Raw genomic sequence first — 27,387 nt, forward strand, 5'->3', positions numbered from 1 at the left:
GGAGACTTTGATGGTCACAGGATAACCATTCTCTGGATTCAACCAAGGATGCTAAACTTCCTGTAACTCAGGAAGCATCCCACCCATGGAGGACCCCCTGCTCCAAAACCCAACAGGATTCCCCCAATATCACACACTGCAGAGTGCTGGCTACAAGCCAGCCCAGGCCCTGTCCCCAGGGGGAGACGGCAGCAAGGGGAAAGTGGGTCCAAGAAGTCACTTGGTTACCAATGAGGATTCACTAATACAGCCCCCTTTCTGCCCTTTTCCCACCCAGGGTGGACCAGTCACCTTCTGGACCCTCCAGCACGTTCCTGCCTCTCCCTTTGACTTGTACCAACCTCTGCACTCACCTGGAAGGCCAACCTGTCAACCTCCACCAAACCATCCTCAATCCCACCCCATACAAGGTCTGCGACACAACAGCATCTTGCCGAATGGCTCAGCTCCAATCAGCTGACCCATCTCCAAGGGATGCCAGGCCTCCAGCTAGACAACGCACTTCCTGCTCGTCAGTTACCACCCTGGGGTCTCCACTACGTGACCCTTGAGAACAGACACCAAACCTGACCTCCAAATACTGACCGAGTGATCGAACCCCTCCTGCCATTTGGTTGAACCCCTACCAAGACATCAACCACCACTCCAACACGGTTCCTCTTGTACTTTCAACAAACAAAGAAACACGTATTCAAAACGTCCGATGAGTACTGGGAACTCAGCATTCGAAACTTCACAGTAGCCTCCAGACAAACCCCAGGAGGGCGTGGCTAAGATTAAAGTCACCTTAGAGGTAGAAGAGATCCAAACTCCACGGGGACAGGGAATGCAGCTGACATTCTACAGCTCAAAGCAGAGGACTCAAGATTCAAGTTCCCCCCCTGATTTCAAGCAACGTCTCCTTCTGCGGTAGACCAAGCAGGCTCTTCTTTCTCGGGTTTGTTCTTATCGATCAACTGTGTTTACGCGATAAAGGCTGCAGGATAAAGAGGTATCATTGCAGGGGTTTTGCAGGGTCGTGTATTGATTCGGTCTTAACTGGATTCTCCAAAGGGGGTGTTTCCCCAGAGCTCGTCCTCCCGGGTCACCCCACCCCCTCAAAAATCGAGACGATCAGGTAAAGTCAGCCTGGCAGCGTCTGATGGAGGCTCAGGCAGGATAATCTTTCATCTCTCCGTGAAGAATAGCTTTACTTTCAAAGCTTGGCACCAGCCCATCCTCCCCCGGGTGGCCTGTGGCTTTGGGCTTGGGAAGGTTTTATAAAAGCAGGCAGGGTTCCAACATCAAAACAATGTAGAAACCAAACAACCCGTCCCTTCAGCGGTTTCGTTTTTCTCTCCCAAGGAGCCAAAGCGACCCCTGGGCAGCAGAGGCTGTGGCTTGAAAACAAGGGCAGCGAAAACAAGCCCAGAAAGGTGAGTGCTGGGCGCGGGGTGGGGCTGGGGGGGGGGCAGTTAAAAGCCCACCTGCTGAGCTGAGAGGAACTTTCAGCCCAAACCTCAAACTGCTTGGGGTTTTGAGGGCTGGGAGGACCTTGGTGGCAGGTTCACGGGAGGAAGTCCTCCTGCCTCTACAGAGGCAGCCCGCCCAGATCCCTGACGCCCGGGACCTCGAGTCTCCAGCCCCAGGGAACCACAGCGTGTGGCTGGGAGAACAGGCATCAGGTGGCAGAAATCCCTCTGCCATTTCTCCCAGGTTCGATCCCAAGATGTGGTGTAGGTCACAGAGGAGGCTCAGATCCCCTGTTGCTGTGGCTGTGGTGTAGGCCGGCAGCCACAACTCCAATTCGACCCCTAGCCTGGGGCCTTCCATATGCCACAGGTGCAGCCCTTAAAAAGCAAATTAAAAAAAAAAAAAAAAAAACCTAAAAATAGAGTTACCATATGATCCAGCAATCCCACTGCTGAGCATATATCTGAAAAAGATGAAAACTCTAATTTGATAAGATACCTGCACCCCAGCGTTCACGGCTGCACTATTTATTACAGCCAAGACATGGAAGCAACCAAAATGTCCATTGACAGAGGGCTGGAAAAAGAAGATGTGGTACATATATACAGTGGAATACTACTCGGCCATAAAAAAGAATGAAAGAATGCCATTTGCAGCAACATGGATGGACCTAGAGATGATCATATTAAGTGAAGTAAGTCAGACAGAGATATATATCATATGATATCACTTATATGTGGAATCTCAAAAGATGATACAAATGAACTCATTTACAAATCAGAAACAGACTCACAGGCATAGAGAACAAACATATGTTTACCAAAGAGGAAAGGGTGGGGAGGGATAGAGTAGGAGGTTGGAATGAACAGATAAACACCACTATAGATAAAACACATAGATGACAGTATAGCACAGGGTATGATATTCAGTACATTTTCTTTACTTTTTTTCTTTTTTTTAGGGCCACACCCGCAGCATATGGAAGTTTCCAGGCTAGGGGTCAAATCGGAGCTGCAGCTGTGAGCCTACACCACAGCCACAGCACGGCCAGATCTGAGCGGCATCTACAACCTACACCATAGCTCACAGTAATGCCAGATCCTTAACCCCCTGAGCGAGGCCAGGGATCAAACCTGCATCCTCGTGGATACTGGTCGGGTTCTTATCCCGCTGAGTCACAACGGTAACTCCAATATTCAGTATCTTGCCCTAACTTCTAATGGAAAAGCATCTGAAGACGAATATGAATATACATGTACGTATGTATAAGTGAATCACTTTGCTGCATACCTGGAACTATCGTAATATTATAAATCAACTACACCTCGATTAAAAAAAAAAAAAAACGAATTCAAGAAGAATAAACTCAGTTTCCCACGGGCAAGTTCGCAGAAAACTCACCACCCAGGCCCTCTTTCTCAGGAAGGCTGTCTGCCTGTATTCAAGGGACAAAGCCACAGGAGGCAGATGTGTTCCAGGAGAGAGGTGAGGGGAACCACAGGTGAAGGGACAGAGGGCCCAGGGGGCAGCCAGGTCCCAGGTATGGAGGGCAGTGAGTCCAGACTGGAGACGGGTCGGAGGACTTTGCAGGGCTCGAGAAGGGGGAGCCGGGAGAATTTTCCCGATGCCTCCCAACAACACGAGGGCCTGTCTAGAACACGAGCAGAGCGTCTGAGGGGGCATGAGGAAACACGCACGCCCACGACAAAAGACAACTGCTCACTCCCAGGAAACCAGCCAGGACAGCAGCAAAGGGCAGCTGGTCGTGATTTACCCCACGACCACGTTCTGCAGCGTGCGGACCTCGTAGGAACAGTGAGTGTAAAGCCCAATTCCTGATCTTGCCAGAAGTAGGATGAAAAGACACTGGGCAGCTGGCAGCACAGGAAAGAGCTGAGGTTGAAAAGACATAAAGAGAAGACCTACATCCTTACCTTCCACAGTGAGAAGTCAGAGCTGAAAAATCAAGCTGAGGGACTCCACAGACGTGAAGAAAACGTCAAAAGCACCAGCTGGAAGGGTTTGCATGCAAGTGCCTCTGGGGAAGGGGGCAGTGAGAGGGAAACCACTGTTTTTCATATAAACCTCGGAGACGTCCGTTTCAAACGACTTGAAAAAACAATGGAAAGGGAAACAGACATTGATAAAGACAGGCGAACCCACTGAATATTCTAACAACTAAGAGAAGCTGGGGTGAGCGCCCTTTTTGCCAAAAAGATATGGTCAGGCAGAGACGTCTACGGCTAGTCAGTACTAAGAAGAGGCTAAAACTTAAAACCCAGTTCTTCCAGGAGTTCCCATTGCGGCTCAGCAGAAATGAACCCGACTAGCATCCACGAGGACACAGGTTCGATCCCTGGCTCGCTCGGTGGGTTAAGGATCCAGCGTTGCCATGAGCTGTGTGGTAGGTCGCAGATGCGGCTCGGATCTGATGTGGCTGTGGCTGTGGCTGTGGCTGTGGTGTAGGCCAGTGGCTGCAGCTCCGATTCGACTCCTAGCCTGGGAACCTCCATATGCTGCAGGTGCGGCCCTAAAAAGACAAAAAAAGACCAAAAAAACCCAAAAAACAACCCTGGAATCTACACTTTCCTTTAGAGTCTCCATTCATACATTCAGTAAACAGGAAGTGAGTACACACTGAGCCTGGGACAGGAGGCTAGACTCTGGGACCCAGTGGTGGGCAGGACAGGCCCCAGGAACTGACCCAGTGAGCTTTCTGGTCTACCAAGACAAACCAACGGTTGAAAAGCCACCACCAACAACAAATTCAAGTGCAGCTGTGCCCACCTTGTGCCGTCACAATCTATCAAGGGTAGCACTTGTCTGACTGACTTTTAGCCTCCCCCCCTGCCGGCCCAGCATGGGTCCTGCAGATCATGGCACCTTGTCCCCCCAGCTCCACCCCCGCCCAAGTGAGCCATCACATGGCACTATGTAGCACCTGCCACCATACTTCCGTGAACTCAACAGGCCATGACCCAGGCCTGCCAACACACTGCCACCCAGGTCCAAGGCCCTCAGCTCTGATTTGGAAGTTATCACTTTTTCCTTTGTTTTAGGTCAGAGTCAAGCTCAAAGGTTGGACCAGTTCTCCAAGGAAGAGCGGCACACACACACACATAGTCCCCCCGCACATGGAGGGAAACTGCACCCCTTGCACAGACCGGGTACAGCAAGCACTGGTGGGTACAGAGGGCCAGGGTCAATCTCAGACGTCTGCTCATGAGCTAGGGGGCCAGGTGAGGCTGCTAAACTCCTCTGGGCCTCAGTGGCTGCATCCCTAGAGTGGGGCTACAACACCAGCCTCAGAGGGTTCCAGGAGAATTAACACGACATCAGAGAGATAACTGTGCTTCAGCATCTGCCACCGTCATGAGACAACCAAGGCCGAGGATGACAGGCTGGCTTCCCGTGGCTGCCTCCAGTCACTCCCGCCAGACTTCAAGGTCACAGGGATTTCATCTTGCCAGCCTCTGGAAAGGGGATCCGGTCCCCACTCTCTCAGAGCTGCCCCTGGGAAGCACGAGTCAGGATTCACCGGTTAGGAATTTAGACTTAATTGTGTCCCAGTGTGACGAGGCTGGGACGGAGGTGACTCTAAACAGCTGAGTCACTCTGATAAGAAGCAATACCCAGGGCTGGCTAACAGCTGCCCAACAGCCCTCAGCCTGGTCCGGCTTCTTTCCTCGGTTCTAGACCACCTGCCCCCTCCACAGCCAGCAGGGCCTTGAGCCAGGGCTCACCAAGCCTCTCCCCCTCCTTCAAGTTCAAGTCCCATCAGGCTCCCCTTTTTCACCACTTCCGCCAACGTATTCCAGCTTCCCAGACTTGATCCTGTTCCTGGTTCCACTACTTATTAGCCCAATAGCTTGGTATCTGTGACACCCTTGCTCAGCCTTAGTTGGGGGGGGGAGTAGCTACTAATGCCCACCATGAAGGGCATTTGGAAGGGCATTTGGACCAGCAAGCGGTCCAGCCCCCATGCCCCCCGTCCCCCAGGATCACAACATCAGCGCCTTCTAACGGATGAAGACAACTCCTGGGAGTTCCCGTCGTGGCGCAGTGGTTAACGAATTCGACTAGGAACCATGAGGTTGCGGGTTCGGTCCCTGCCCTTGCTCAGTGGGTTAAGGATCCGGCGTTGCCGTGAGCTGTGGTGTAGGTTGCAGACGCGGCTCGGATCCCGCGTTGCTGTGGCTCTGGCGTAGGCTGGTGGCTACAGCTCCGACTGGACCCCTAGCCTGGGAACCTCCATATGCCACGGGAGCGGCCCAAGAAATAGCAAAAAAGACAAAAAATAAAAATAAATAAATAAATAAAATAAATAAATAAAGACAACTCCTGACCTCACTGATTTTTATAAAGCTTGCACTCCATCTTACACATTTCACCATAACCGTGCCCCACATTAGCTTCTGTCCCTCAAGCTGGGTCTTGGCTAAGTCGGCCTGGCAAGGAAGGGGCCAAGCTACAGCGCAGGGGAGCCTTTTCAGCTCCACTGCCATCTTCACGGTTCCAAAGGTCTGGGAAATTACTAGACCATGCGATTGCAATTCATCCTTCTTTTATAAAAATAAAGAGAAGGAGTTCCCGTTGTGGCACAGTGGTTAACAAATCCAACTAGGAACCATGAGGTTGCGGGTTCAATCCCTGGCCTCACTCAGTGGGTTAAGGATCCAGCGTTGCCATGAGCGGCAGTGTAGGTCGCAGACGTGGCACGGGTCCCCTGTGGTTGTGGCTGTGGTGTAGGCCGGCGGCTACAGCTCTGATTCGACCCTTAGCCTGGGAACTTCCATGTACCTCGAGTGTGGGCCCCCCCCCCCAAAAAAAAGCAGAAGTGTTGTGAAAACATGAAAGTGTTGTGATCAGTGATCACTGTTGGCTTCATAAACTTAACCCAGTGGGGAGGGTGGAGCCAGAGCAATGCAGGTTACAGGTTGACCTTCAAGCAAGCGGAGCGGGCAAGTTCAGGAAAACAGGTGAAATGATATCAAGCCCAGGATGCTGACACTCAGTCACGCTTCCACAGTGAGGCACCACGAGCAGTTTTCCTCCGTCTCTGGATTAATTACTGTTCCTCATAATTGTACGTTTAGGCTTGGACTTCTTGATGGAACACAGCCCCAAACCAGGACACGCATACCAGCCAGCCCGCTAATGGTGCACTCCCGTTTTTCTACATAGACTTTGCTGTTTCACATGAAAGAGAAGAAGGTTTATCCAAGATATCCAAGACTTGACTCTCTCAGGTTATCGGCATTTCCAGAGTTCATACAGCTCAACTCGAAAAGAACACAAGGATTTTTTTTTTTTTTTTTTTTTGCCATTTCTTGGGCTGCTCCCGAGGCATATGGAGGTTCACAGGGTAGGGGTCAAATGGGAGCTGTAGATGCCGGCCTACACTACAGCCACAGCAATGCCAGATCCAAGCCGCGTCTGCGACCTACACCACAGCTCACAGCAACGCCGGATCCTTAACCCACTGAGCAAGGCCAGGGATCGAACCCACAACCTCATCGTTCCTAGTCGGATTCGTTAACCACTGCGCCATGACGGGAACTCCAAGAACACAAGGCTTATACATTTAGAACGGATAAGCAGTGAGGTCCCCCTGTACAGCACAGGGAAGACTCCACGCAGTCTCTTGGGGTAGAAGGTGATGGAAGACAGTGTGAGAAAAAGAATGGATACACAGCTATGACCATTCAGCTATGCTGTACGGCAGGAATTGACACAACACTGTAAATCAACTATATGCTAATAAAAATAAAAGTTAAAGGCAAGTTCCCATCCTGGCTCAGCACAAACCCATCTGACTGGCATCCATAAGGATCAGGTTCGATCCCTGGCCTCCTCACTCAGTGGGTTAAGGATCCGGCGCTGCCGTGAGCTGTGGTGTAGGTCACAGATGCGGCTTGGACCCGGTGTTGCTGTAGTTGTGGTGTAGGCCAGCAGCTATAGCTCCGATTCGACCCTAGCCTGGGAACCTCCACATGCCAAGGATGTGGCCCTAAAAAGATTAAAAAGTAACGATAAAATAATAAATAAATTACATTTAAAATAAGACCGCAAGGATTAGAACAGAGCTGTCACTGCTGCCAGAGCCCGCTGAATCCCAGGGTCCACACAGCAGGGCATGTACCCAGAGGCCTGTGTCAGCCACACAGCCAGGATCACAGGGCATTGGCCTGGCTGGCCCATGGCATCATCTCCTTGCTATTCACAGTGCTGCATGGATCTCTGATCACACCAACACTGCATTCAGACTTTTGGACAAAGAATCTCAGCAGGCCCAGGCAGGTCCCCTCTTCTGTCCCCTCAAGTCCTGCCCTGCTGCCCTTGGCCACAGCCAAGTGGCGGCAGCCCTGTGGCCAGAGCCCCATTCTCCACGCTCCCAGCTCAGGCTCGGCGCCACCACCCTGGGGGCCATCACACATCCACGGAGCCTGCAGGGTAATTCAGGTGCGCAAACGGCCCAGGATGCATCTATTCCAGGAAAGAGGGGAAGGCCTGGGAGCCACTTGTTTGTGTTTTTTAATGGCTACACCCTCAGCCCATGGAAGATCCCTGGCTGGGATCAAACCCACACCACAGCAGCGACCTGAGCTGCTGCAATCAGGTTCTTAACCCACGGCACCACAGCCGGAACTCCTGGAAAGCCACACGTAACCCATTTGTGTATGAGTTTCCTGTTGCTTCTGTAACAAACTGCCACATCCTCAGAGGCTTAAAAACAACGCAAATTCATTATCTTACAGTTCTGGAGGCCAGAGGTCTGCAGTGGGTTTGACAGGCTGACATCTAAGTTATCAGCGGGGCTGTGTTCCTGCTGGAGACCCCAGGGAGGAACCCAGTTCCCGCTCTTCTCCAGCTCCAGAGGCTGCCTGCATCCTCGGCCCACGGCCCCTTCCTGCAGCGGCACCACCACGACCTCGGCATCCATGGACCCATCTCCCCTCTAACCCCCCCGGTGCCCTCTTAGAAGGATGCCTGTGATCAACTGGACGCACCTGGACAATCCAGGCTCGGCTCCGCACCTCCGCAAGATCCTGCACTTAGATCTGCCAAGTCCCTTGTGCCAGGTAAGGTAACACATTCCCAGGTTCTGGGGATTAGGATGTGGACACGTTTGGGGGGCCTATGGGGGGGGGTCCATCTTTCAGCCTACAACAGTCTGGCAAACAGTTCTGTGGACCTACTCTGAGAAAGGGGCTGGTGAGACAAAGATGCCCATGCTCCTCTGAGGACCTACTCAGGGTGGCAAGGAGTCTGGGCGAGGCAGCTCTGAATCCCCCCCAGGGCAGGCACAGCTCAGGGAGGCTGCTCTAGATGAGCTCTGGCCATCCCCGGCAGAAGGAGCCATGCCGACAAAGGCACAGGGACCAGAAAAGATGGCCTGTGGGAGAAACAGGACGATGTCCGGGTGCAGTGGTCCATTCCAAAAAGGACAGAAGTGAGGGGCCCCGGGCACAAAGCAGGGTCCCCTCCCAAGGGCAAAGGGGAGTCCTGGTGGAGGGTGAACGTGGGAGGGAAGCACCTCTGGACTGCAGGGCGGAAGTGGGGCCAGAGGGGCTGGAGGCAGAAAAACAGTGGTCCTGGCACCTGGCAGGAAGAGTTCCAAGTACAGGCAAGAAAGGCAAGGTGGGGATGAGGCAGGCGCTGGGCGGACTGAGGGGCCAGGGCGGGGCCCGCGGAGGACCAACGCGTCAGGTCAAGTCCATGCCCCCCCCACCGCCCCAGTTCCAGCTACACAGCCTCAGATCGCTGCTTTTTAAGTATGTCATACTGTAGAAGATTAAAAATAGTTGAAAAGAGATATAAAAAGGGATATAAGTGTCGCAAAAGCTCCTGCCTATGTGGAGGGCCCCCCAGGAGGGGGAAGCAGGGGTGGGGCGTGACGTCATCAGAGCCCTAAATCCTTCCAATTAGATCCCCGGTGCTGCAGGCATGGCAGGTCCTGCTGGGAGACCCCAGAAGGGCTCCTGGGCCTCTGTGAATTCCCCAGATCCTGCCTGGCTTTTCCTCACCCTTGGGTTTTGGCCCATAACCTCCGAGCAGCAACGGATCACGGTGCTCAGGAAGGGCAAGAGGAAGAGCTACCTCTGGGACCCACCTTCCTGCACTGGCCCCCCCACCCTCCGGCTGTAATCCCACCAGAGAGCCCACCCCCCACCTCCCGCTATACTCCCCTACTCCCTGGTCCACACTGCCTGCCTTTGGGAAGACGGATGTTTCCCGTCCCCCCAACCCAGGCTCCCACGCTTAAGGCTGGATCAGGCCCCCCCCAAAGTCCTGGCAGCACCCACCCTAACCCCCTCAGTCCTAAAATGCTCAGCCCCATGATGCCCATGTCCCTTGTATACTGGGACTCCCAGAGTGTCCTGTTCATCCCTCTGTCCCAGCTCCCAGCATTTCAGGAAGACTCAGTAACTACTACTCAAACCAATGGCTGAGCTTCCCGGGGCGGGGGGGGGGGTCCATTTTTTTTGGCCACACCCATGGCCTGCAGAAGTTCCCCGGCCAGGGATCGAACCTGCACCACAGCAGCAACCCGAGCCACAGCAGTGACAATGCCAGATCCTTAGCCCAACTGAGCCACCCGGGAACTCCAGAGGTCCATTTCTAAAGCCGGTACAGGACCCACCCCAGGCGCGCCGGCCCTCTGCAGATAAGGCTGGGCCTGAGCCATGCTGCGGCCTTTCGCAAGCATCTCTTTCTTCTGTGCCCTGAGTCTGGGTTTAGAAAACAAGGCCCCAGCCACCCCACGGGAAGCCCTCTAGGATCCCACACTCTGAATGGGCCAGAAAGGAAAGACGTTTGGTTTTGTGGGTACCTCTCTGTCACAACTCCTCAACTGCCACCGTAAGGGCAAAAGCAGTCATGGACAATACACACGGGCACAGCTGTGTCCCAATAAAACTCTATTGCCCCAAACAGGCAGCCGGCTGGATCTGGCCTCCAGACCATAGCTTGTCTATCCCTGTCTGAAAAGAAAAAAAATCGATAGAAGAAAAGCAGACAGACCAGTAAGGGAAAACACTGCCGAAGACTCTTTAAAGCCACACTTGGGATTTTTGATGCTGCCTCTAATTCCTTCTGTGACTGACACAATCCACCACTGTTTAAAAAAATAAGAGGTGCGGGGGGCGGGGGGAGTAAGAAAAGGTTTCTATGGGAACCGGGAGTTTACTTTTAAACCGTTCAACCACCACAAAGACAATCACTGCATTTTTCTCCGGGCCCCTCTGAAGCCGGGCAGGCGTGACCTATGGCCTGTCGGGCGGGCCTCGGCCCAGTGCCTCAGCTGTTCCCGTCAAAAATGAAATGCCAGAGTGGCCCCTGGGTCCGGGAGGGCAGCTCATGTAATCCAGGCCTCTTGGGCAAAGGGCTGCTTCCCCAGAGCGCTGGATCTGGGTCAGAGGCCCCACCCCACCCCCAGGACTGCTCTGATGGAGTCAAGGCCAACCGCCACCAACGATGGCCACGAACAAAGGATTCCGGGGGGGAACCTCTTCCTGGGTCTGCAGCCAACTGGAATGGACAGAGGGCTTCCCGCTCACTGCTGACAATCGCCTCTGCGATGGGCTTCGGTTTCACCTGGCCCCGAACACCGCCCCCGCCCCCCGTGCCTTGGAACAGAAGTGCCTGGGTGGGAGTTCCCGCTGTGGCTCATGTTAACAAACGCGACTAGTATCCATGAGGATGTGGGTTTGATCCCTGGCCTTGCTCCGTAGGTTAAGGATCCGGCGCTGCCGGGAGCTGCGGTGTAGGTGGTAGATGCGGTGTAGGTGGTAGATGCGGCTCGGATCCGGCGTGGCTGGGGCTGTGGCGAAGCTGTAGCTCTGATTCGATCCCTAGCCTGGGAACCTCCACATGCCTCAAGTGCAGCCATAACAAGACAAAACGGAAAAAAAAAAAAAAAAGAATAAGCCCAGAATGTACACCACCCACCCACACGTGCTTTTACAGCAGAGCTTACCAGCTACGACTTTTCTACACGGGACCCTCAGTGGGAATGAGTCTCTTGCCCCTGACAGCGAAAGGGAATTCAGGATCGCAGCCAGCTGTGCCCAGCAGCGCCCAGAGCTGCACAATGGCCACCCACCCATGTGTGCCCAGAACTGGGACGGCCTGATGTGGGCATGCTCTGTCCAGGCCCCCGACGCCTCACACTACCTGCGGGGGCAGGGGGGGTGCCCACGTGAGCCCCTGAGAGTTCAATCCTCCCCTTTTGCAGAGGAAGAAACTGAGGCCCAGGTAGGGGAAGAAATTTCCTAGGATCCCACAGTAAGTGAGCAACACAGCCAGGACCCAGATGCAGGCCTTTGGCTGCCTGGTCCTGGCTGCAGCTTCCCCAGCCACACAAATGCTCTGCCTGGAGGGGCCCCTCCGAGAAGGGTCCACACCCAGAGGGAGGGATTTAGCCCGGGCTGGAACACTGCCCTTTGTGGGCAAAATCCAGAGTTACCCCGAAGCCGAAAGAAATGTTCTGAGGGCTGACTCATCCTTCAGAGCCAAGCCCACAGCCCTGGAGCAGGGCCCTTGCGGCAGCAAGTTCCGGGAGGATGTGACACCTCTGAGTTTGATTTTCTTTGGTTTTTCTGCAGAAACCCCCAGCACACTTGCTGTGTCCTCCAGGAGCCGAGGGCAGGAAGAAGGCAGAAGCAGGGAAGAGTCCCTCTCAGTTCCCTGACTTCTCTGGGTGCTGGAGAACTTTGGCCAAGGTCATGTCCCTGATTCCAGGGGGTCTAGAGGTTTGGCGCTAAGAACCTAAGGACCAGAGGGGAGGGTGCTTGCCACCAGGAGTGGAGGGGAGGCTGGTGTGGCATCCACCGCAGAGGGCTCACCGCCAGGCCAGGGGGCTTGGACTTGACCCTGTAAGCCGGTGCAGCCCAACCTTCCCCAGATCCCAGCATTCGTGGACCGTGATGCTGAGTGTCCTGGGGTGGACGGAGCTGCCCTGCACCCACAGCTTGGCTGTGGAGACCTGCTGAAAGCATCAGCAGGGACGGGTGGCGGATGGCTGGGTGACGGGTGGCTTGGGGAGGTGATGCAAGGCCCAGAGCCATAAACAGGTCACTATGGAGTCTCGGCAAGCATGCGGAGGCCCGGACTGGGGCCGGAGGCAGGAAGGAGTTAAGTGGCTGGCTGGCAAGGCTGATCTGGAGGGCCACGCGGGCACAGTCCTGCCCCAGCCTGCCTTCAGGCCGTGACGGCGACTTCGGGTCTTCAATGCTGTGTGACACAGAATTCACGCAGTCAAGTTTCTGCTCTGTTCTCAAGGTCTGGTTCCAATGCTTTCCCCCCACCCCGCCCCGGCCCCCTACCAACAGAGGCCCTCCCTGCTCTCAGCTCCTTGACCTGTTCAGCCTTGGCCCAAGATTTACAGAGCCAGCGCAATGGGAAATGTGGCTGAGTCTGACTCGGTGGGGTTCAAATCCCAGTTCCATTTACAAGCCCATGACCTTGGGCAAGTCATTCCAGCTCTCCACCTCTGAAGTAGCCTCAAAGGCTTGTGGAAAGCCCTGAGGGAAGAGGTTTGCGCTGTGCCTGCCCTGCAGGCTGCTCTGAGCTGGGCTGTCACTACCTGGGTTTGACAGTCAGGTCCCAAATCGCAGTTCTGACTGCTAAGCCTGGGCAGTACTGCTTCCTAGCAAATGCTGACTGACTGAGGGAGACGAGGGAGACGCTGGGGGGCGGTGGGGCAGGGGGGGTGGCCAGGTGCTGCTCAGGGACCCCCAGCCTGCAGGGCCCAGCTGGCAGCACTGGACACCAGTGCTCCCCCAGAGGTGCAGTGAGAAAGCCTATGTCTCCCTAGCCTCACCTAACTCCATCCACCTCCAGCTCTGGGTGCCAGGTCTTAGCCGAGTCGCTCCGGAACAATGTCGTCAAGGATCACAGAATCAGACCCAACCGGCGCCAGAGCAACAGGAGATGGCCCCGACCCGAATGGGCGTCTGTGCGGCCAGAAGCAGAAAATTCGAGCCAGGATCTGGCTGAGTGCCATGATGGCTTCATGCTCCTTAAAGGCAGGGACAAGAACCAACTCTTCATTCCCTGCTGCCTGCACAAGGCCCTACGCCTGGCACACGTCTGCTAAACTGAACAATAGGGGCTGTGAAGCTTGGGGGCGGCGGAGGCTTCCTACGTAAATGGGAGCATCTTCCAAATCCTGGCCCAATGCCTGGACCAAGAGTCAAGTGACCCCAGATTGGTCCGAGTGACCCCAGAGCCGGTGGAGCGTTTGGCTGGACCCTGAGGTCACATCCAAGAGGGAGAGGGGGCGGCCAAAGCAGCCTTGTCATCGGAAGGGCACCGGTGCCCTTGCTGCCCACAGGCTGGCAGAGCACTAGGGCACAGACCTTAACCAGCCGCCTCCAGCCTCAACTCTAGCCCATGCAGCTCCAAGGATGCAGAGGCCACCAGGTGGCAGCTGCCAACATCCTGCAATTCCAACTGCTCTCCGCAAAGGTCAGCAGCTTGGGCCGCCCCCGTTTCCTTGCCAAAAGGACCCTGTGAGGGTGGCAGAGGCAGCTTTGCCCAGAGGGACAGCCATGCTCTCCGCCAGAGTCCTTCATTTACAAGCCTTTTTATGAGCGTAGCTAGAGGACTTGGTGCATCCATGTGTCAGGTACAGGGAGTTGTCACAGCCTCCCCTGAGCGAGGCCGTGCTTTCTGCCCAGCTTGTCCCGACCTCCAGGGACAGGTCAGGAAAGCTGCATGCCAACATTCCCCAGGGTTCGGCCTGGAGACATCACAGTTAATTTGATGGTGACATCACAATTACATTTGCATGGATTCCAGAATTCCACAGTTCAGGGCCACAGACAAAAGCCTGATGGAGGCTGGGCGTCCTCGTCTGTCCCTGTAATGGCAGATTTGTGAAATCCCACTGTACCGGGCGTCCCATCACCACCACAACTGCTCCTCCTGGTGCTGAAGGAAGCACAGAGCTTGGAAAACAACCCCTCTGCCTGGACTCCTGCCTCCCTTGACTACCCCTGTGCGGAGGTCAGATGAATGAGGCCCCCCGCTTGTGTGTCATCCAGACGCATCCAGGGCTGGCTGACACCCACCAGCTCGTTCAGGCAGATGCTCTAATAGAAGCAAAGGCTGCCTTCCGGACCCGGCCCTTGGCTTGGACTTCCTGAGTCCCACAGAGACAAGGCGAGAAAAATGTCTATGGGGCAGCCCTGGAGACAGGGATGCTGAGAGAAAGATGCAGAGACGAGCTGGATTCCTGTCCCCACCTCCTCTCCCATCTCCCAGCTTCTCAGTGATGCTGGGCACAGCAGTACAGCCACCAACCAACAAGTCCACAGTGCACCCCCCCCCCCCCGCACGCCTCTCCCCCACGCCCGGGACTAACAGCTCCGAACACTTGCAACAGCCCTGGACTGCAGACAACCCAATGGCCCTCACTGAAGATCAGATCAACAAACCGCGTGTATCCATACGATGGCAGAGTCCTGGGCGAAAACAAGGAGCTACCGACTGCCTGGATCCAGGGCTGGGAGCCGAGACACACACAGATGCCAGGGACTAGGGAGCTTTACCAGGTAGCGAAAGCATGCCCAACCGCGTTGTCGGGATGCTGGCCCAACTCCCCAGATTGACGAAAAGAGACTGAGTCATAAACTTAAAACAGGTGAACTTTATGATATGTAAATATATGTCAATAAAGTGGTTTTAGCAAAACAAACAAACAAAAAGAACTACTGACACAAGCAAGAACACGGGTGACTCGTGCCAAGAGGATGTGGAGCAAAAAAAAAGGTCAGTTCCAAAGAGTAAACACACTCTTATACCTATTTAATTTTATATGACTTCTAGAGGCAAAATGTAGCAATAGAGATAAAAATAGTAGCTGCCTTGTTGCAAGGGGGTGAGTGGGAAAGGAGGCAGGGCATCCAAAGTGGGTACTAGGCGGGGGTTACACAGGTGTATCCATATGTAAATATACTGGGTTTGTACATTTTATATACATACACATAATCATAAATAATATACACAAAGTTAAAAGTATTGTTTCATTGGCAAAGCGCACTAATGCTCAAATTGTAATTGGCAATGGCCTAAAATTGAGGACAGTTCACTGGGAGCTGAGGGAGCACCCACTCTGTGAACTTCTACCCAACCCTCAAGGCCCATTTCAAATTGTCCCTATTTGGTGAAGGCGTCTCTCACTGTGCCAGGTGTAACTAACTGCTCATATTGTTGAACAGCCCTTCGCAAAAGTTGATGATCTTTACGCTGAGAGTTGAGGGGTGCAGGAAATTGTTGCACCAAGAATTGGTGCGTGTGTGCTTCTTAAACACCCATGGTTGCCTACGATAAACACACACACACACATACACACACCCTGACAACCCAAACCAGATGCCATCTCAGCAAAGATACTAACGCCCCCCGCCCCCAAAGAGGATGTCAGTTCGCTGGCAATAGGACCCAGGCTCCAGACTTAGTTCAAAAAGACCATTTTCAACATTGCCAGCTCAATCTTTTCTTTTTACACAAATCACAGCAGAAAAGTTCAGGCAAGCCCAGCGCAAGCTCCATTTCTTGTGTCCAGGGCACTGGGCTCCCCCTCCTCCCCACCACATGCCACCTCTGCCTGCGCTGTCCTTGCCCAACCTAGGGGTGGAGCTGGCCATGTGGACTCCCAGGAAACATTTTATCAGGCGTAAAGTTTAGACTGGACTGCCTGGTCATCCCCCAAGACTGCCCCCTGCCCCCTGGGGCCCGCTGCCCTCCAGAAGTGAAGCCACGGCACCTGCTTGGGAAGAAAGGGGGGACCTTACAGCCCCGTCACCTCTCTGTCCAGGCCTCCCAGCTCTCTCTAAGCTGCCCACCCCCCACCTGGAACCTCTAGAAACCCAAGCCTGCAGGGGAAGCAGCTGAAGAAATGTCCCTGCCAGTCTCTGTGGGTGAAGAGAGGGTGGAGGTGGACTCTGTGCACTTCTGCCCGCAGATGAAAAGAGAGAGGCTGGAAGTACACAGCCACGAAAAGTAGCTTTCTTTGGGTGGGTAGGTGCATGGGTTATGGGGAGATTGCGGGTGAATTTTCTCCTTTACTTTTGTGCTTGCTCAGTTTCCACAATAAACGAACTCTTCGGAAAGGTGAATGCACTTCATCAGTGGTGGGAGCCCCCTCAGCCCTTGCCAGACGTGCTGGCTCCCAAGTTTCTCTTTCACCTTGACCCAAGGTAGACGCAGGTCCCGGATGGGCGCCAGGCGGGCGGGGCTATCGCCCTCCCCGCCCCCCAGCCCCCCGAGAGCCCCGGGCCGGGGCAGGGGCAGCTCCCAGAACAAAGTGGCCGCCTGGCACCTGCCCCCCACCCCCGAGCCGCACCTCTGACCCCGTTCGCCCCGAGGCGCCGCCCCCCATTCAATTCCCCTGGCCCCCAGGGGTACTTAGGAAGTGTGCGAACACACACACACACACACACACACACACACACACACACGCAATCGCACTTTCTCCTCCCTGACCTGGGCCACCGCCCCCAAGAGTCCAAATACAAACTTCTCCAAACTTGCAGCTGTGGCTGGAGGGGGAGTCGGGACGATCCCTCCCCCCAGGGCAAATGGGACGCCCCTCACCTCCCCCACAACACACACACACACACACACACACACACACACACGTGCCGCCCCACCCCCTGGGCCACTGTTCCTCCGGCCCGGGCGGCAACGCCGGGTTTGGAGGCGGGTGTCTCGACCCCCCCTTCCCCGTGTAAGTGACAGGACGGGGTCAGGACCGGGCAGGGGGCGGCGCGGGTCGGAGCTGCCCGGTGGGGGAGGGGGAGCGGCCCTCGGGGGGGACCCCCGGGCGCCCCCCGAGCCGCGCTCCTCTCCCGGGAGGCTGGGGCGCCTTACCTTGCAGGTTCTGGACGCGGATGTCGCTGATCTGTCCGATGAGCTCCTCGCGCTGGAACCAGTCCCATTCGGGCGCAGCCATGAAGCGCGGGCGGGAGGGCCGGAGCGCCGGGGCCGGGCGCGGGCGGCGGGCGCGGAGAGCCGGGCGGGCGGGCGTGCGAGCGGCACGCACCCGGCGAGGGCGCCGCGGAGCCGGAGCAGCGCGGGCGCGGGCGGGGCGCGGGCGGGGCGGGCGCGCGGGCGGGCCGCCCCCGCCGCGGGCGGGCAGCGGGAGAGCGCGGGGCGGCGGGTGCGGGGCGCCCGGCTCGCGCTCACTCCCCCATCCGGGGGCGGGGGCCCCGGGGGGCGAGGGGAGGGGAGGGGAGGGGAGGGGCGGGGCGGGAGGCTGGGCTCCGGCCGGTTTCTTTGCTTTCTTTTTTTTTTTTTCCGGGGTGTTTGTTGCTTGGATTGTTTGGTTGCAAGCGGGTGGGTGATGAGGCGCGAGGTCCCAGATTGTGATGTCTCAGGGGGCGGTGGGGCGGGTGACGCAACCCGGGCTGAGCCCGCGGGTCCCCCGTACCTGGTCCCAGAGGACCGGCCCTCTCCCAGCCTTTACTCCCAGCGCTTCCGTGCCCCCCTCCCCGTCCCAGATGGGACAGACACACCACACCCTCTACCCCAGGTCCTCTCTCCCCGCACAGTTCGCACAGCTGGGGGAAGGCACCCCGCTGCGGAGGGGGAGGGGCCCGCGGTGTCCTTCAGTCCCCAGGACACCTAAGGGAGAGGGCCTGGGTAGGGAGCTAATATGTGTGGAGTCGGGGGCTTTCTCTTATCTGTCTCCAGATTGGGGGCCCATGGCAAGAAAGATTTCTTTCCTGGGTTTGGATATTGGGAACCTGTTCGGCGGGGACCCAGTCCGGAGATGACCCCCAGTTCTGGGGAGGAGAGAAAAAGCAGCTGACACCCTGGGGGAGTCAGCTGGGCCCCCAAAACTCCAAGTGACTCTCTCTGGGGCTTTACTGGAAATGAAAGATGAGTATGGGCCTTTCAGGTTGTGTGTGTGTGTGTATGTTTATTGTTTCTTTTGACTCTTGAGAGTTCCAGGATCTTATCTTGTGTGGGGCCCACGACTCAAACCTTAGGCAGAGTTCTTGCTTGGTTTTTCAAACACGGGAAAAGGGAGGCTTTGGAGTTCTGGAATGTGCCCAAGGCTGAGGAATGAGTTAGGGCCATTGAGGTCCCAGCCCCCAGCTCAGTACTCTGACCCTGTCCGGCCAACACACACACACACACACACACACACACACACACAGACAGGCAGGAAAATGGCTTATATATGAGATTTTTTTTTTTTTGTCTTTTTGCTATTTCTTGGGCCGCTGTCGCGGCATATGGAGGTTCCCAGGCTAGGGGTCAAATTGGAGCTGTAGCCACCGGCCTACGCCAGAACCACAGCAACACAGGATCCGAGCCACGTCTGCGACCTACACCACAGCTCACGGCAACGCCGGATCGTTAACCCACTGAGCAAGGGCAGGGACCAAACCCGCAACCTCATGGTTCCTAGTCGGATTCGTTAACCACTGCGCCACGATGGGAACTCCTATATGAGATATTCTAAGAAAGAAAAAAACAGGCAGGGCTCAGTAAGCATTTGTACATGTGGGTCATGTTGATTGTTGCCATGTTCATGGAACTAAAATACTAGAAACCCAGATGGGCTGCTCCCTAGTTAACAGTTAACAGTAGGGCCCCCACTGGTGGACAGACCCTACGCCCTTGAAGCGGGGCCCTAAGGTGAGTCTAGGCTCAGGTAAATTCCTGGGCACTGGGGACAGCCCACAAACAAGGACATAAGACAGTTACAAACAGAAGTGAGTTCGAGGAGAAAGTCCCCTTGGGGTAAGAAACTGGAAAGGGGGGAGTTCCTGTTGTGACACGGTGGAAACGAATCCAACTAGTATCCTTGAGGATGCCGGTTCAATCCCTGGCCTCGCTCCGTGGGTCAGGGATCAGGCATTGCTATGAGCTGTGGTGTAGGTCACAGAGGCAGCTCAGATCCTTTGTGGCTGTGGTGTAGGCGGGCAGCTGCAGCTCCCATGTGACTCCTAGCCCGGGGGACCCTCCATCATATGCCACGGGTACAGCCCTAAAAAGCAAAAACAAAAACAAAGAAAAGGAAGAAACTGGGATGCGGACAGGGATGGGGGAGGTCTCTGAAGACTGACCTTGGAGCTGAGGCTGGAAGATGAAGGAATCAGCGTTGGGACAGCAGTTGGGGTGGGGGGAGGTCAGTGGAGACGGCCCCGTGGCACAGCCAGGGACAGGGTGTGGCTGCCCTGTGGGCTCTCACTGCCTCGGGGAAGTTTATGAAGAGGATGGACGGGATTTACCTGTGGGGTTCGGGGTGCGGGGTGCGAGCTTGCTTTTTCTTTCTCTTTGTTCTCCTTTTGCCAAGTTTCCCACCATGAGCACATATTTTTACAATCAGTCGGAAAACCAACAATCTCTTTTTTTAACCTCTGAGGCCCTTTCCAGGAGTTGCCCCAGTTCTCCTCGACTGCAGGTCTCCATGGGGGGTGGGGGCATGGGTGTCCTGACTTGTGCCCCCCAGGCTGAGGCTGGTGCTGCCTTCTCCCTGATGTGATTTGAAAGAGCCCAGTCATTTCACACTCCAGGGAGCAGGGTCTGCTTCTGTGTCCTGCAAAGCAGGGTTGCTAGAAGCCAGGCATCACCTAATGTTGCCCCATCTGCTAGTCAGCTCCCGTTTTTACACTTCAATTTATTTTTCATAATCTTTATGGGGTGAAAGTCATTTTCTTTCCAAAGCAAAGAGCCCAGAGAATCAGCCTTCTTTTCCATCAAGATCTCAGGGAATAGGGAGTTTCCATCGTGGCTCAGTGGTTAATGAATCCTACTAGGAACCATGAGGTTGTGGGTTCGATCCCTGGCCTTGCTCAGTGGGTTCAGGATCCGGCATTGCAGTGAGCTGTGGTGTAGGTCCCAGACACAGCTCGGATCTGGCTTTGCTATGGCTCTGGCGTAGGCCGGCAGCTGCAGCTCTGATTAGACCCCTAGCCTGGGAACTTCCATATGCTACAGGTGCGGCCCTAGAAGAGACAAAAAGACACACACACACAAAGATCTCAGGGAATAGAAGGCTTTAAACAAGAGTGTGGATGTTAGCTGCAGAGACGGACTGCTTTTCATGATTCAAAGATATCTGTTCCTGTGACTGGGACGCTGCGTCTTTGGGGACCACAGCCTAGGCAGTGACAACTCCCTGGCAGAGAGGAGCCTCAGTCCCCGTGGATGGAGCACTAACCATCTACCAGAAGTTGGATCGCCAGCCCAAAGATCTTCTTTCTGCATCAGAGTGGAAAGAGGATTTTAGGTGGTTTTTAAAAGGGAGTAAGAAACTGAGCCAGCACAGGCATTGGGCTGGCCTTTAAAGTGCTTGAATATTCATTGAACTTAAGTATCGATATCACCCCTCTTTCCTTCAGGGGCTCTGGGCTCTGGCCCTCCCTGATTGACCCCTGTGCCACTGCCATCCTTCCCGGTTTTACACTTTTTGCTCAAGTGAGAATAAACTGCTGCAGGTCGTGGTCACGCCCACCCATCACCTCCAGGCCTTTGTTCATTCTGTTCCCTTTGAAGAGTCCTTTCCCTCCCCTGCTCCCCGCCCTCGCCTTTACCTGCCTTACTCCTGCCCCATCATGTCCACTTCAAGAGAACCTTCTCCAACACCCGCAGGCCCAGCTGAGTGCCCGTCTTATACAATTGCATCAGATTCAGGACAGAGTCATGACAGCCCGAGAAATCTGCTCTCCTGTTTCCACGTTGCGTTATAAGTTTGCTGATGGATCCTTCCCCCATTAACTGTGAACTACCTGAGAACAAGGCCGTCTCACTCATCTCTCTATCTGGGTACTCGGCACAGTGTCCGGCTCAGAGACAGATCTCAGTATTAAGTAGATAGATAAATAAATGCCTCTTATTATAGGCCTGAACTCACAAAGCAGGGACCAAATGGGCCCAAGTAAACTTCTAGGGAGCCAATCAAAAAATGTTTCCATATTAGCAATGCTGCTGGGCACCGGGTGAGTGCCAAGCTGTGGAATGTGCCTTCTTTCCTTGGGCCTGTCCAGCCTCCCAGATCTAGAGTCCTGGCTGGGAGCAGGGACATGTGACCTCCTGGGGGATTAGGTTATCTGCCCTCTTGCATGAATTACCCGTACTATTTTTCTTTTGCATTTTATTTTTAGGAAGGAAAGATACTCTGCCCGAAGGCTTGACTTCCGGGGAGTTTCCAGAAACTGATTTTTTAGAAATTACCCAATTCTGCTAGAATCCTTGTCACTGTTTAAAAGAGCTGCCAAAGGAAAGGAAAAGAATTGCAGAGCAGCCCTGGTCTGAACCTCAGAGGTCATCAAACCCAAGAGCCCTCCCCACATAAGGTCTGTGAAACATCTGGCGCAGGGATCTTCCTGCCTCTGCTTATGGGAATTGATGATTTCAGGCAGAAAATCTGGAAGGATGGGTTACCTCCCCCACCCCCACCCCCAACTGGGAAAGAACACGAGCCACGAAGAGGAGCCACAAAGATGACCGCAGAGTGCCCTCCCATCCACTTCCAGGAGAGGCAGGTGGTGGGGGCTTGCCGTGGTGGGAAGCTGTGTCCTCTGGTCCCTGCCATGGCCTCGTATGTGTGGCAGCCCTTTAGGGTCTGGACAGTCCTTTTTCAGCCGGAGCTGGTCTGGACTTCACGGTGACCTCGTTAGGCCAACTAGACAGGATCCTTTTTAGATGAGGCTGAGAACTGCTTAGTAACCTGTCCCAAATCAGAGTAAGGCAAAACCAGACTTCGTCCTAGAGCCCTCACTGCCCACCCACATCAGTCCCAGATACCTGTGCATCGTCATGTTTATATAACGTTTACAAAATCTTAGCTCCACTAAAATCATAGCGTTCATCAGCATATAAAAACTGTTAGGAATTTCATATTAAGTCCAATTAAGAGGTTGGGATGGATTCAAGCTGAATTAACCAAGAATAGACCAAGAATATCTCCAGGGCAGGGGGATCTGCATTATGATGTCATAAATATAGGTTATATACCTACACCCTGTGCCAGGTATAAATCCCCTGACCTCAGTTATTCTTTTTTTTTTTTTTTTAATGGGTGTACCCATGTCCTATGGAAGGTCCCAGGAGGGACTGAAGCAGAGTCATAGCTGCACAGCTGCAGCAATGCGGAATCCTTTAACCCACTGCACAGGACTGGGGATCGAACCCGTGTCTCCACAGTGACCCGAGCTGCTATAGTTGGATTCTTAACCCACTGCACCACAGCAGGAACTCCCTCATTTATTTTATTCTATCTTTCTTTCTTTGGGGGCCGCTTCTGTGGCATAGGGAAGTTCCCGGGCTAGGGGTTGAATTGGAGTTGTACCTGCCAGCCTATGCCACAACCACAGCAACACCAGATCCGAGCCATATCTGTGACCTACACCACACAGCTCACGGCAACAGGTCCTTAACCCACTGAGCGAAGCCAGGGATCGAACTCACATCCTCATGGACACTGGTTGGCTTCTTAACCCACTGAGCCACAATGGGAACTCCCTCCCTCATTCATTCATTTAACAAACATGGATTGAATACCCACCCATGGCCTGGCTTGGTAGGAGGATGCAACAGCTGAAAAGACCAAGGATCTACCTGCGAGGAGGCATCCAGGCTCAGGAGTTCTGACTTTGTCATAAGCTCAGAGAGGAGATTTTGCAGGATAAAAATGGGTCAGATTGTCCCTTTAGTTATATGTGGGACGGGATCAGAACTCGGAAGACCCTTCTGGTCGTGGTGACACAGGTGTGAGATGGGGCCGCCCACACCAGAGCAGCTGCCACGAAGATGGATTCTGCAGCTGTTCATAGAGCGGAATTGACAAAACCTGGTGCTGGCTGAGCGATGAGTGATTTTGCAGCACCTGTCCATGTGCTTCTGCTCTCGAACTTGTGCATGTCTCTTAAACCCACCTTACTGCGAATTTCTCAAGAATGCCAATCAAGAAGGGCTGCCTAATTTATCTTTGGATCACCAAAGCCCAATACCATGCTGGGCACATAGTAGGTGCTCAGTAAAGCTTAGTCGTGTGTATGAATAAATCAATTGTCTTTAACTTCACCAAACAGTAACTCTAAAAACTCTTTGAGCCCTGGACTCCTCAAGAGAGCCAGGATCCCTTTCATATCTTAGGAATGCCAGGTGTCTGCCTGTCTCCTCATTTTTTTCCTGCTAAATTTTCCCGGTTAATTGCCACCTGCCTCTAGGAAACTGCAGGAGATGGTGCCAAGGCTGGTGGCCAGAGAGAGATGCGGAGAAGCAGAAGGAATTCAGCTTCAAGCCAAAGGACAGACGAGGTGTGGTGTAGTGGACAATGGGCAGACAGTGGAAGTTCCTACTGTGTGACCTTGGGCAAGTTCTTAACCTCTCTGGGCTGTGGGATTTCATCTGTAAAATGGGGCCCGGAGTCCCTCCCTGGCAGGACTGCGGTGAGATCAAAGATATGCCTCCAGAGAAGAGATACGTCAGTAAGAGTCACATCGTTTCTCTGGCATAAAAATGAACTGCACTCAGAAGAAAAATTGCCCCTGAGTTTGGGAGATTACCCATAATGTAAAATATTAATGTATTCTCTGGAATTTTATGACTTTTTGGTATGTGGAGGTGTTGATGGATAGTTTAAAAAAAAAAATCCCGCTTCCCTTAGTAGACAGCCCCGGATGTCCCAATTTCCACAAATAAAACCCCTCATTTCTTCCAGGTTTGAATAATCAAAGCCTGCTTCCCTGGAGACAGCTCTGCTAAATTTTTTTTTTTTTTTTTGCAGGCATTAGAACGCTATTTAAGGCGTATGCATTTTCCAGTAAAGCCAATGATAAAAGCTTTCCCCCCCATGAAGTGTGAGATGCTGGCGATGTGAAGTGTGGGGGGAGACAGGATGCTGTGAGGGCCAATAAGCACCCCAGATGAGGTGTTTGCAACAGCATTGCAGAAATACAGCAAACTTGGTTTTTTTTAACATTTTGGAACCAAAAGCAAACTTGGTTGATGATCGTCCCAGGAAGGGGGGTTTCAAAGGCCAGACTTGATGCAAATACAATCCTGGGCCAGCCCCTCTGGAACCGACAGTCCCTGAACAGGCGAATCGACTTCCAGAAATGGATTGTCCATCTCATGTCTGCGATGCAGCGAATGTTTACCACGAACTCGCTCTTCTCCGAGGATTGGAATGAGCGCCTTGCAGGCTCTCTTTTAATCTTCTTAACAACCCTTTGAGGGGGGTATTATTAGTCTTTTTCTTTTCTGGCTGCACTCATGGCATTTGGAAGTTCCTGGGCCTGGGATCGAATTTGAGCCGTAGCTGCGACTGCCTTCTCAGCCACCTCCGAACCCACCAGGTTTGCACCCTTGCTGAGAGGGCCGGGTCCCCAGGCCCAGGAGGGAGGACAGTGGTGGAGGGACATTGCCAGGGATGGATTCCATCAGCTTTTGCTGCCTATCTGTGACCATCTTCAGAAGAGAGTTTTGGTATAAACTACCTGTCGATGAGTGTGGGTGCACTGGCGAACTTTACCCTACACCCCGGAGACAAGCCTGCAAATTACCATAGCGAGGAATCGTGCTCCCCTGCACAGCAAGCCTCCAATACAGTTTGCTGAATTGGTACCAGAGGATTTGGCTAATTAGAAGAGGATGGGTTGCAAACACTTTCTCAATTATCAGTATGCGAGGAATTTGTTTGGCGATCCAACACAGCACAGGCCCCTTCCTCTCTGCATGAACCAAGTTCAAGGATCCTGTGAGCCCAGGGGCCTGACAGTTTCAGAGGAGCGCATCACCTGCTGCATGGGAACTCAGATCACTGGCAACCTCGGACCCCACCTTCCCTCAGGGTCCAGCCTTCAGAAGAGGGTCAGACTTACCTTAAGGGCACTCTGCTCTGTAGGGGGCTCATCAGATGCCCCAAAGGACAGCAGGTGGTCCTCGCTCTGCGCGTATGAAGTACCAGGAACAGTTCTCCATGCTTTCTGTGTTACTTTGTTGGGGACTCACCATGGCGAGTGAATAAGGCATGGTACATCCAGACAATGGAATGATACTCAGCGCTGAGAAATGAACCATCATGCCGTGAATAGACATGGGGAAACGTAAATGCATATTACTAAGTGAAAGAAGCCCCTCTGAGACAGCTTCATACTGTGGGATTCCAACTAGGTGACATTCTGAAAAAGCCGGTGATGGAATCCGTAGGAAGAAGAGTGGTTGCCAAGGGCTGGGGAGAGGGAGAGATACATGGATGGAGCAAAGGAGATTTTTAGGGCCTGCAAAATACTTTGTAAGGACTGCACTAATGGAAGCGTGCCATTATACAGCAGTGCAAACCCATAGAACGTGCAACACCAAGAGCAAATCCTAATATAAAGTAGTCTCTTCGGATGATGATGATGGGTCCGTGTGGGTTCATTGATTACAACAATGACCCCACTCTGGGGGGAGGGCTGTTGATCATGGGGGGGGCCGAGGGGTGGGCAGGAAGCAAACGGGAAATCTTTGTTCTTTCTGCTCTGTTTAGCTGGGAATCTAGAACTGCTTTAAAAAAAAAGAAAAGTAATACAGTCAGGAGTTCCCGTTGTGGCTCAGTGGAAAGGAATCTGAATAGTATCCATGAGGATGTGGGTTCAAGCCCTGGCCTCACTCAGTGGGTTAAGGATCCAGTGTTGCCCAGAGCTGTGGTGTAGGTTGCAGACGCAGCTTGGATCCTGCGTTGCTTTGGCTCTGGCTGTGGTGTAGGCCGGTGGCTGCAGCTCCAATTCAACTCCTGGCTTGGGAAATTCATATGCCATAGATGCGGCCCTAAAAAGCAAAAAAAAAAAAAAAAAGTCTTCTTAAAAACTACAATTCACTATGATCTATGACCCCCTCCCCGTGTCACAAAGGAAGAAGTCAAGACACGAGTGGGTAAGACCCTTCCCCAAGGCTCACAGTCAGGAGGGGATGGAGCTGGGATTTGAACCCTGGCTGTGCTGTCTATCTGCCCAGCCTGAGCTGCAGACCATGACACTGGGGCAGCCTCCTTCCTCCAGCTGGGAACCTAAGGCCCATGGAAACGCAGGCTTAAGTGGCTGAGACTGGAAAAGACCAGTGTCCCTCCCTGGCTTCGTACCCCCCATGGCTCTGGTGCTGAAGACCAGCTCCTGCTCTTACCAGGCTCACCGTCCTTCCTCCCGTCCCCCCCCCCAGCTCACAGGCTTGCTCCCTGGACCACAACAGCCACTTTTCTATCCATCATCTTTGCTCACCTGACTCGCCCTCTGCAGCCCTCCCGCCCAGCAGCCACAGCCACAGCCCAGTAGGTTAATACTAGCTCAGGCCACCCTACCTCCGCCAAAACAGTGAGACTAGATAGCCTGTGCTCTTTGCGACAGGCTGGCCAGGGGTCTTCCCTCGCTTTGCCTCCCTTTGCTGTGTGACCTTGGGCAAATGATCTAACTTCTCTGAACCTCAGGGGTTTTTGTTGTTGTTGTTGTTTTTGTTTGTTTGTTTTTTAATCTACAAAGTAGGACAATGATGCTCACCTCATGGTCATTGTGTGGGTCAGAGAAAACCCACATCAAACACCCGACATAGCTTTGGCTACATAATAGGTATTCCAAAAATGGTACTTATTTTTAGGAAGCTTGTCCTGCCCCATTTCCCTGGAAGAATTGGACTCTATGCACATGTATCTCTGTACTTGCAACATCCACAGGCATTAACCTGCAATAAGAAAACTGCTCCTGGAGCTCCCCTTGGGGCTCAGCAGTAATGACCCTGACTAGCATCCAGGAGGATGCCGGTTCCACCTCTGGCCTTGCTCAGTGGGTTAAGGATCCAGCGTTGCCGTGAGCTGTGGAGTAGGTCGCAGACACGGCTTGGATCTGGTGTTGCTGTGACTGTGGAGAAGGCCGGCAGCTGTAGGTCTGATTCGACCCCTGGCCTGGGAACTTCCATATGCCGTGGGGGCAGTCC

General features: G+C 53.9%; 1 protein-coding gene across 3 annotated transcripts in view; it reads right to left on the minus strand.

Moving 5' to 3' along the window:
- The window catches only part of CLMN (calmin), a 114,577-nt gene extending 97,120 nt beyond the window's left edge, over positions 1-17,457 (minus strand). For all 3 annotated transcript variants that reach the window (XM_047795772.1, XM_047795771.1, XM_047795773.1), the window contains exon 1: positions 17,332-17,457. In XM_047795772.1, coding sequence (XP_047651728.1) covers positions 17,332-17,413 — 82 coding nt within the window. In that variant the 5' untranslated portion in view covers positions 17,414-17,457. The remainder of the gene's footprint in view (positions 1-17,331) is intronic.
- Positions 17,458-27,387: the final 9,930 nt, after the last annotated feature.

The sequence above is a fragment of the Phacochoerus africanus genome, chromosome 9 (genome assembly GCF_016906955.1).
Source record: "Phacochoerus africanus isolate WHEZ1 chromosome 9, ROS_Pafr_v1, whole genome shotgun sequence".
Lineage (NCBI taxonomy): Eukaryota > Metazoa > Chordata > Mammalia > Artiodactyla > Suidae > Phacochoerus > Phacochoerus africanus.